We start from the raw sequence: 11,972 nt of genomic DNA, 5'->3' as shown, positions 1-11,972 counted from the left end.
TTATTCATGAAAAATGCTTAGAAAACTAAAATGATAAATTCCAGAAGAACCTTTCGCGTTGATGTATAATTGATGCCAGGGCTCCGGTACAGGCCTCAGCCTGGCTTGTACACTGTTCTAATGTACAGCTAATGTTCCACTCTCCCATCTTAGGGCAGTGTTTTGCTTTGTTGGGCAGCTGCCGTGGACTCGATGGGCTGTAATCGTACTCCATCTGGAAGAGTGGAATATTTTGAGCATTCAGATACCTCTATTGCAATGTCGGTACTCCGTTTCACAAACTGCTGTTGCTTGCTTCTAAGTGAGCTTTCGTAATCCTGTCGAGTCAATCAGATTGTTTCTTGTTACATGGCCTACATGGATTTCATATTTTCTGTTTTCGTGCGTACCCATAATGCAGAGCGATTGTTTCCCAGATATCTTAATACACGTCTGGTTTCCACTCTCATCCGAAGTGCGAATTTGCTCATGTCCGGAACTTTGCTCATTAGCTTACACACTTAAACTGAAATATTGTCTTTTGGAAACAAGCTGTCTTTTACTTACAAAACAGCTGCTTGACACATATCACTAGGATTGCTAATGTATTTCATTCAACATGGATTACTTTGCCCACATTTAATATTGTATACATATAGGCATTACGTTCTTCAGTGAGAATTTATTGATGATCAAGGAATACGTTACACGAATCATTTACTGTAAGGAATTAATTTTTTTACTTCTCATTAATGCTATATATTCGTACTTGGATGTATTATCTTCTTTTTATGACTGTTCATTGCTTATTATACATATAATCTTGACCAGTTTGTAGTTTAGCAAAAATATTTAAAAAAATAAGATAAAATAAAATAAATAAATTGTGAAAAAGATCGGACAAAGATATTCAATTAAAATATATCTTCATCATGGAGGTACAAAATATTCAAATCATTTTCTTGGATATTTTACAATTTTTAAATGAAATTATTTACAGTCTAGTTGCGTGGATATTATTTATGATTATTAAAAACACAAAAGTAGAAATATTTTCTGGAAAAGTTAAAAAAAGCACAAAATTGTCAAATAAGTTCATTTTCTTTGGCTTCCTATAGAAACCGTTTCGTTTGGAAATTTGTTTGAGAAGAAATTAGAGTCAGTTTTATTTAATTTTTTTCCTTATTTCCATAAATAATGATGAAACTCGTATTTCACTAATAAGAAGACATTGATTTACAAAAGAAAGTTCAAAAATTTTAAATGTATATAAAAATAATTTCTAAATATTTAAAAGGCCATTAAATATTTTATATCATAATATTATAATAAAATTATATTGGAAGAATCAGTAATGACCAATCTTCATATCAGTACATAATAATTTTTAAGCAGTAATTTTTTTTTTAACTTGATCGATAGATATCCCCTGGAATAGATGGTATACACATAGAACTTATAAGGAATATAGGTGAAAAAGGTATGGAAGTGGTATGGCAAATTATTAACGGAATTTATGAGGGACAAGAATTACCAGAGGAGTTTAGAAGATCAAGTTTTATCCCCATTCCAAAAAAGGCCGGAGTTTTGAACTGTAACAATTTTAGAACGATAAGTCTTATAACTCACACAGCAAAAATTCTGGCACAAATAATTTTGGAGAGAATTAAGAGCAAAATAGAAAAAGAAATGAATGAGGAACAGTTTGGATTCCGAACCAACAGAAAAACTAGAGAGGCTACAACGTGTCTAAGAATTATTGGGGAGAATACACTAAACCCTGGTGGAAAGTTGTTTTGGGGATTTCTAGATTTTGAAAAGGCATTTGATACAGTGAAACATGAAAGGCTTTTTGACATTCTAGAAAATACTGATATTGACTCTTATGACTTGGAAATTTTAAAGAGATTATATTGGACACAAACAGCGTCAGTATGTGTTAATGGAGAGGAACCAGGAGAATTCCCAGTGGAGAGAGGAGTTAGACAAGGACTCAAGTTATCACCATTATTGTTTAACCTTTATAGTGAACAAATGCTTTGAGAGGCACTTGAGGATGTAGAAAAAGGAATAAAAATAAATGGAAGAATCATTAATAACAAGACATGCGGATGATGTAGTGGTGATGGCAGAAAGTGAAAATGGATTATAACAATTTCTTCAAAGAATTGAAAACTCCTGTAAAGAGTACGGACTAAGGATTAACACAAAGAAGACCAAGATAATGATAATGGACAGAAAAATAGGAGATAATGATAATGGACAGAAAAATAGGAGATAATGCAAAGATAAGATGTAATAAGATTTAAATTTTTGGGTAGCTGGATCTCAGAGAAAGGAACTTCAGAGTTGAACATTAGAAATAGAATTGGCAAAGCTAAATTGGCATTTATGGAAATGAAGAGAATTTTAATAAACAAGAATATTAAAATAGGTGTTAGAGTTGGAATAGTTAAAGCAACAGTTTGGAGTATTACAAGTTATGGAAGTGAGTCATGGACACTCAGAAAGAGAGATATGGAAAGAATTAATGCATTGGAAATGTGTTGTTATAGAAAGATGGAAAAGATTAGCTACACAGAGAGAATATCAAATCAAGAAGTTCTAAGAAGAGTTGGGATGGAAAGAACACTGCTCAAGAATATTATGCAAAGAAAGACCAGATTTGCATGACATCTTCTGAGAGGTTCTTCGGGACACATGACAAGAACTATATTACAAGGGAAAGTTGAGGGGAAGAGAAGACGTGGAAGACCAACTAGAGAGTGGTTCAATGGCATCGTGGAATGGACTGGTTTAAGAATGACGGAGGCGACAGACCGAGAAAAATGGAGAAGAGCTGCTCATCTGCTGCAACCCTCTTGCGAGAGGATGCTACCGGACGACGAGATGGATATCGTTAAATATCTAAATCTTTCCTCTTTATATAAAAATATAGATATAATATTACAATGAAATTACATTGCATGTGTCATTAACGGAGAAAGATTATAACGGAGATAGATTAGTTTACATAATATTATAAATTAACGACAATTGACAATATCTATGTCAATTAAAGTGAAATATATGTAAATAAAATATGTATAAAAATTACAAATAGATACAGGGGTTGGACAAAATAATGGAAGCGCATATTATGCATACATTGTTCTTTATTAATATGGAGTTGGACCACCTTTTGCTATCAGAATAGCCCGAATTTTTTTTTGGAATAGACTCAAATTTTGAATAGATTCTGGTGGAATGTTGTACCAACATCTTGGTACAACATTCCACCAGAACAGATTTCCACAAACTGTCTTAAAGACAGAAGTGGAAATCTGTTTCTTATGCTAGTCTTCAAAACTGACCATGGTGGTTACCTAATTTTCGAATCTGGTGATTCTGCTGGTCAGAGATGATGGTGAAGTTCGCCTTCATCTTCTTCAAACCATGACTGCACAGTTCAAGCTGTGTGAATGGGTGCATTGTCATTTTGGAATACTGCATAGTTGTTTGGAAATAACGTTTGAATCATGGTACTCCCTCGATTACCCAAAATGTCCAAATAATCCTCCTATCCTATCCTTCTCATCCGTCTAGGACGGGTTGAGTCCCCTGCTAATGAGGTGTTACTGGTGTATTAATATAACCGGTTCGCCACTCCTCTGCTGCATCCTCTAATGACGATATTGATGACTGTAATCCGTGTGTGTTCACGCGGCCTGTTTGCCTGCTTGTGGGAGGATGAAAGCCCTAGATATGCTGGGGGAAAAAACCTTGCTGTCCACGCCCAAGACCTGCTAACTTGGCTATTGCCGAGGAAAATCCTGAAGCCCCCTCACGTCGTCGACGTGAATCGAATCTAGGACACTCCTTCCCCAGACATGTGGTTGCGAAGCGCATAGCCACTACGCTAACCGCGCGGACTCCAAATAATCACTTGCAGTAATTCTGCCGTGAAGAGTATATAATGGGACCATCAGAATACCACGATATTGCTGCCCAGACCATCACAGAACGCACCCGTTCCTTTACTGCTGAAACCACACATTCCGGACGGTAGGCTTCCTTGGGTGTTCTCCAAACGTTTTTAGTAATCAGATGTTTATTGTGAATATTGGATTTATGAAGCTCATGTTGAACATTATGACAGTACTCTTCTTTCCTCTTCCTCACTCAAGATAATCTTAAGTACTCAAACGATAGAAGTCTGAAGATGCTACATAAAGAATGACTTAAAAAACTAATCTTCTCAACATCCTCGAATACAACTTAATTTCAATTAGTAAATTAGTAACTTTCAATGCCATAAAAACTCAGGCCTGCCTTATTATCCACAAGAAAGATCCTACTTCACTCCCTCTGACTTTTGATAATGTTTCAACTTTCTTTCAAATGCAGCTTTCTCTTCTTGGATTGACTATCACATCCAGTTTTTCCTGCCATAAACTATACTTATATAACCTCCCCAGTCTCCCAAAGGCTTGATATTCTTTTCCGTTTTAAACAGAAAACCGTTTTAAGTATCAGATCCAACCAGTCTTGGAATATTGTTCCCACATTTGTAGTGGTGTACCGAAGACCTCTCTAATAATTCTTAATAATGTTCAGAACAAGGCAATCCGCTTAATAGACGACCTCCTCCCTTACTGACTCCCTTCAATCACTTTATCGTTGGCACTCTGCCTTTTCTATAGGTACTTCCATGGGCATTGGTCCTCTAAATTGACTGCTATCATTCCGTCAAACCATAGAAGAACTAGAGCAGCCATTGGCCAACATCCGTACACTGTCCAACTGGAAACACACGGAACAAACTTCTCATCATCTTCCTTTATTCCATCCATCTCTGTTCTTTGGACCAGTCTCCCCATACTTTCCCACCAAGTACAACCTCTAACTCTTTAAGAAACATAGCAAGAGTCCACGGGGCCTCATTTCGCGAAGACAAATTTAGAAATAATATAATATAATATAATATAATATAATATAATATAATATAATACAAGCTACACACCATCTCTCTGTGGATGGCATAACCTAAATATCTCTTTCCCCAATGAAAATTTTTTTACTCCACTGAGAAATATACCTTATGTCTGTACACTTGTCCGTTGTTGACAAAGTGTACAGAAAAAAAGTGTACAAAGACGAGTGTATAATCATGCTCCCATAGTAACAATAAGTCCTGCTATTGCACAGTAGTAGTTCGTCTTTACACCGCCATCTTATAGGAATCTTCAATAAATATTCCATTTTTCTATTTAACTGTTTCCCAGTGAAATAAATTCACTAATTCGTGAATAAAAGACATAGACAACTTTAAAGTTGTCTATGTCTTTTATTGTGAGATTACTTGCTGATTTTTAGCATATAGACTCGTGAAGTCCCCATGAAAAATATCTATGAAGTACTTCAACAATTAACCGTTGATGAACCCAGAGAAAGGTGTCAGAAGGAAGAAAGCAAAAATAGCACAATTTACATGGAATTGTTTATTTTGTTATAGTTAAGGAGAATTCAATACATGGTCGTGCAATCAATATTTGCGTCATTTACTGTTTTCTACAAACTCCTTTTGTGTTGGCTTGTGAAAATTCATTACTACCAGTTCCGGTATCACATTTCATTCCCCATCCACATTTCCCTTCAAGTCCACCAACACCTCCACAGCTCTCACCTTCGGCCTGAAAATAAATATTAATAAAGAGATTATTACAACGTAAAAAAAAATTAATTAAAAAAGGTTCTACTATAAAGCAAATTGTATTTTTGTAGTTATGTAGTTTAAGGACCGACAATCAATTCAATAAAGAAATATATCCGCAACTAATTATTTAAACGAAAAAATTCAGGTGTTTACGAAAGTTTGATTAAAAAGCAAATATACAGTGAAGATGCGCAGATAAGCATTATTTCGATTTAGCTGCGCACTTGAAAACTATTATATGTTGGTTGTTGGTTTCCGGCATGGATCACAATTCCGAGCAAGCGTGATAATTCATGAAGACAGAAATATTTAAAATTGGATAAGGAATAGAAATTTCTAATCAAATATGTTTTAACGTTATAAAATAATTGATCTTAAACAATGGGGAAAAACTCATAGTTTATGAATCAAGACAAGAAAGCAAAATGTTAGCACTAATAAATTCAAGTGTTAAATTAAGGGGATAAAAATCCCTTATTATTTTACAGCCAGTATGCTAATAATAAGGGATTTTTATCGCCTTAATTTAATTAACTTCGCCAGAAAAAATAGCCGTTTGGCTTTTTATCTAAATTCAAGTGTTATTAGGCACAATTTTGTGAAACTCGTATCCAGTTGAGTTTGTTTATTTGGATACCTCATGAAAGGGTGTAAACGTATATAGTACATTAATATTAATACCCTGACTATGCTAAATGTTAGACAATCATAAAACCCTGCTCTACAGACAAATAAAAAAAGCGGAACTTTTTTAAGACATTTCAATTCTCCAAAAAACAGATTAGTGATTTCGCAAAATCCTTAGTAGCTCAGTCTATACTGACTGAGCCCTTTGGTCGGACAGACCTGGGTTCTATTCCTGTCCATTAAGTGAGGAACCTTTATCTGGTCTCTTTTGACTAATGGTGAGTTAGCTGTTCTCATACGGAGGCACGGGTTTTTTCACCCGGAAACTCGGGTTTTTCGTCCCTCAAAACAGGCAAACCGGCCCCGTGAACACACACACACGGATCTACAGTCATAAAATACATGCCTAATCAATAATACATGCCTAAATTAGGAGGGCTCAACCAATCCTAAGGGACGGTTGAGGAAAGTGTGGAATCCCGCACGAATAAATAAATAAAGTGGTTTCCCACATGACAATGCAATTCTATGGCCTTCAACCACATTTTCATCTTAATTTTAGCTAAAATTGTACCAATAATTAAAAAATCATTTTAAGTTCTAAATTAGTTGTTGCTATCACACACACACACACACACACACACACACACACACACACACACACACACACACACACACACACACACACACACACACACACACACACACACACACACACAGGGAGAGAGAGAGAGAGAGAGAGAGAGAGAGAGAGAGATACATACCTTGGCGCACTCCTTGCAGCAATTGCATGCGTCTTGGACAATTCCTGCTTTGCAGCCCTTAGGTTCTATACATTTACCAGTGCACTCACATGATGATAATAAGTGGATACTACAGAAAAAAAAATGACAGAAATTAAACGACAGTTATTATTATAGTTATCATTGAAGCTCTTTTAAAAACCTCTGATTGGCTTAATACAACACGAGTGAGCTTCTCATTATGGCAGTTACAAATCAATTTTATTTCAGAAAATGCACATGTTTTGACGTACGTTAAAATTAATATTCATCAACTAAATCAACATAATTTTTTTTTATCGGGGGGACGAAATAATTCATGCAGTTTGGAAAATTATTACTCGAATCGAAATGGATTTGAGTCATTTTGGAAAAATCTGGAAGGAGTGTGATGTGATAGTGGTAGTGGTATTATAATAAAATCCAGGAACATGAGGCCGTGTATTAGACTCCTGTCCAAGATGAATTTCATTGTTCGGCGGAAGAACATCGCCTCAATTTTAAATGTCTGAATAGGTTTGAAAAACGTTTGATGTCCGTTTCTAGAGTATGTTTTTTGGATCATATAAAATAAATAAAAAAAAATAAAATAATTGGAAAGAATTAGCTTACCACCAGGACTAATTTACTATAGGTTTATGATATTTGATGGTTTGATATGTAATCACACTCACAGTTCTACAGCGTATGCTAATTTAAAGTCTTATACATGAGAAACTGTATTTCGTTTTCGGCATCATTGCTTGTGTTCGGTAGGTCGTCAAAATCTCTAGTGGAAGAAAGTATTTTGGCAGTGGAATTTATCCAATTAAGATTTTCTGTTTTCCAGGACAGCCTTCAGTGCAATTTTTTAAACTTTTAGTAGATTGTCGACATTTCAAAAACAACATGCTATCGGATGCATATCTAAAAACATCAAGTGAAAAACTGCAGAGCAGTTAAAACCTACTTTACGATCACCACCACATCCGACTATATATATCTCTTGCAATGTGAAGCAGTCAATTTTAAGAGCGTTCGTGAGTAAGCACCACATGGAAGCAGTATTTTTTTTACAGTTCTACTCTTGGGATGATTTCTGATTACGTAATCACTGTTGTAATGAAATGTATTATAATTTCATAATTTATGCGTGGTTGTATGCAATATCTTGCCAGAATGTAGTCTTCTCAATAGGAAGTCCTGCTTTGTTGCAGTTACTTGTTACAGATCCCATGAAACCATAGAACTGATATGTGTTAAGGGAATCACCATCTAAAAATAAAACGGAGAACCGGTTTTCTTCTTGAACAACATTATGGGACAATTTCATGTAGGTAGAGGAGAGTGAACTGAATGCAAGTGAAAAGTGAATAGAAAAATAAATATTTCCGTGTGTGTGTGTGTGTGTGTGTGTGTGTGTGTCAGTGTTCTCTATCCGGTATTTTGTTTAAAAATTACATTCATATCAGAAGCGTTGTGCATGCTACTACTATACACACTTAGAGAAAGAAAGAGAGAGAGAGAGAGAGAGAGAAAATACTACAGGGTGTTTCAAAAACAATGAAAGGTAATTGGGTATAAAATGGTATGATATGATATAATATAATAAAATATATTATAATATAATATATGTTATTATGATATAATAAACTATGGTATAATATGGCACATGGTACAAGTCGCATTGATTTGTGGTTCGTGGTTGCAGACATGTACAATTTCAAATCGGGACATTCTCTTCGAAACACCCTGTATTAGACAAGGAAGGCAACGGCAAACCAGTTTGCTTTATAATTCCCTAGTAATGTTGTATTGCTGCTCCACCAACCATGGGATTGAAGAAAACACACACACATTAACTACCAATAGATAAAATAAAACTGAGCGGAATACATATGGTGAAAGGATGTACAAAATATAATTTCGGACTGTGAACTTTAATTCTCAAAGTGGAGAGTGGGAGAACCTTGAAAGGTTTTTGCAAGCTCGTATTTGTTTGTCACATATCCACCTCTATTACTTTGCGTCCATTAAAATGGCCGGAATAATTACTGTCGTTTTGTACCTAAAATATTTTCCCTGCCGGATGCAACATATTTGTAAAACAATTCTAAATTCTTTAACGTCCTACATGTCTCCAGGTATGCATTAATTAAAAAAAGTTCATTTCTCACTATACGCAAATGATGGCTACGGACAAAAAAAAATCTGTAAAGGAGTTAGACTAATGTCATTTTTATCCTTTCTTTCAAAAAACGTTTATATGGAATAACATGAAATATTTATATATGCCTACTTAAACGCTATTTCGTTATTAATTACAGAGAAAAATATCTCTGTAAACATTTGGGATAATCGTTTTGTTCACTTTTTTCCAAAATGGCGGTGTGTGGCTACAACTAGAACCCTTGAGAACGCGTTCATTAGAAACAACTAACAACAAGAGCTGTTATTTTTGAAAATTAGAGTAGAATTAGTTTCTATTTTTATTATTTTTAGCAATTGGATCTAAATAGATATTATCTAAATCTAAAAAAAAAAAAAAAAAAAAAATGCTCCCAGAAGTGACTTACCGTTGAACGCAATCAAACAACAACACCCACAAAATTACCAGACTCATCTTCTTCCTGAAAACAGATTTGAAGGAGATTAAAAACGTCAAATATATTCTCTGTAAATATTCTGATAATATAGTTTAAATCAGTATTACTATCAATTAACTATGTTGCTTGACTAAACAGAATTAGGAAAGAGAATACTATTTAAATAGTAGCATTTTCACCGTCCTAATAAAGGCTGAGATAAACTTAGAATTTATCTTAAATACTAATTTTATGAAATAATTATTACTTACGGCAAGCAAGTCATCCTTCTACACTTCCGAGCAGCCTATTTGTTTCTTAGAAATACTTGGAAACTGGAGATTTCAATTTGTTGCTCGAAGAATGGATCTTGATAGGTTTCCTGTTCCTCACGCACTGCTAGTTGGATCTTCTCAGATTTCATTTATTCGTGCTAAATACATATTTTTAGAAGTCTAGTCTAAAAAAAACCAACAAAACTACGTTGTTACAATTTTAAGAATTTATGGCAAAGAAATAATTTACTGAAATCAGTATTTTGTATGTATTATACAATTTTTAAACTCTATTGATTTAAACAATAAATGTACAGTGATATAAAATATAAAATAGCGTATAATATAAAATAAACGGGACGTCGTTAATATGTTAATTTTTGTATTTTATATTTAGATTTTTTTTAAAAATTAATAAAATTTATAATATTAAAAATGAAATTTTTTAAAATTAATTTTTGAAAATTTTCGCAATATTTTTTAAGAGATGATTTATACTTGGTTTCAATATAAATACAATGTCTTTTAGTACTTAATAAAGGCGTTGCATTGTGTCAAAATATTTCCTATTACCCATTTGACATTTTCCATTACTAAGTACTAAAAGACAAATTAATTTCAAAATACGAGAAATTTCTATTAAATCGTCGATGACATTAGCGAAGTCTATTTCATAGTAATGTAGGTAATTCTTAATCAATTTTATTTAGAAAAACTCCTTTCACAACTAGCAACGCTAACAGCAATGGTGAGGAAAATTCGCAGTAGTATTACAATGTTTGGAACTGAGTTCTCGAGACTGTATTTTAGAATTAACTCTAAAAGTTCAAAAAAGTTCAAAGTGCCGCTCGGGAAGGTCCCCCCCCCCTCTAGCTACGCATTGTAGACAAGCCGAACCTTCTTCGATGAACTAGATGGAACAACTCCGTCACTGACTGGTCATCCTTCGTGGGGATGTAACATTGAGGATGTAATAAATGAGATGTGTAATTGGAAAACGAAATGGGTAGGAAGTATACCATGTTAGATGCTTTTTCTGATTGTTATGTGTCGTATGTGATTCTTGAGCTACCCAGGCGCTAATCTTATTTTCAATTTTGAAACAAACTATCCTGCTTGCTAGAGGCCTGAAATGGCTTGTAACGTACCATGCAAAATATCCAGTAACTCTATTCTGTATCCAAAACAGAGTTACTGGATTGCTATTACTGTGAGCGGCCTAAGGATTAGGTAATTCTTATACTATTCACAATACCGAATTTAAAATGGTTTATTTATAGCCATTCCATAAGTAGGATTCGCATACATATAAAGTTAGGCTTAATATAAGCTTGGAATATTAGGTATTCATATCGAAGTATTCATAAGAGACTTCCAATACAGTTTAATGAGATTTTCAAAGTAAGATACTGAACTAAAAATCATGATTATTGTTTTGTGAACGGATGCTGGGCCAATGTAATTTGTTTATACAGGGTGTTCGGGATAAATTTGACATATTTATAATTAATTATATTTTTCCGTAAGTTACATGTATTAACACACACTTCTCTTCATTTAAAAGTTTGGACCCTTCTTCATTCACATACAAGATGTCAGAAAGGATGGATAGCTGGAACCCACCTGAATCATGGAAGAGAATAACTTGTATCATGATGATTCGTGCCCGCCATCAAAATAAGGATATTACGACTGCTGCCCAATGCTCCCTGAATACAGTAAAAACAATCAGGCATGAACTAGAGACTTGCAATGGTGACTACGAGGATGTAGCAAGAAGAAAGATCCCTAGCAGACGATCTGATTGCGTTCGTACAGCAGAATTCCTCGCAAATCTGCAGGAACAGGTGTTGAAGAACCCTGGCATTGGAATTCGGGCTTTGTTCGTGGAGTTGCTAACTGTAGTCAAGCCCTGGATAACAAGGGTAGGCAATGGTAGGCCGTATGTATGGCAGCAGGATTCGGCCCCTTGCCACACCTCTGGGAAAAGTCAAAAATGGTTGTCTGAAAATTTCTACGACTTCACCAGTCCAAATGTTTGGCCTCCAAA

The 11,972-nt window shown here is 34.6% G+C and overlaps 1 protein-coding gene across 1 annotated transcript; it reads right to left on the bottom strand.

Annotated features, from left to right (window-relative positions):
- Window positions 1-5,444: 5,444 nt before the first annotated feature.
- Window positions 5,445-10,014, bottom strand: LOC150108253 (venom protein 302-like). The gene is made up of 4 exons (XM_090415702.1): window positions 9,920-10,014; window positions 9,639-9,692; window positions 7,066-7,174; window positions 5,445-5,651 (listed from the first exon to the last, which is right to left on the bottom strand). Exons 1-4 carry the CDS (start codon window positions 9,931-9,933, stop codon window positions 5,520-5,522), a joined length of 309 nt encoding a protein of 102 aa, XP_090271828.1. The 5' UTR covers window positions 9,934-10,014; the 3' UTR covers window positions 5,445-5,519.
- Window positions 10,015-11,972: the final 1,958 nt, after the last annotated feature.

This window comes from Typopeltis vanoorti, chromosome 3 (genome assembly GCF_054136105.1).
Source record: "Typopeltis vanoorti isolate ZY-2024b chromosome 3, IOZ_Tvanoo_1.0, whole genome shotgun sequence".
In the NCBI taxonomy this organism is placed as follows: Eukaryota; Metazoa; Arthropoda; class Arachnida; order Uropygi; family Thelyphonidae; genus Typopeltis; species Typopeltis vanoorti.
This window is presented reverse-complemented; position numbering and strand designations above follow the sequence as displayed.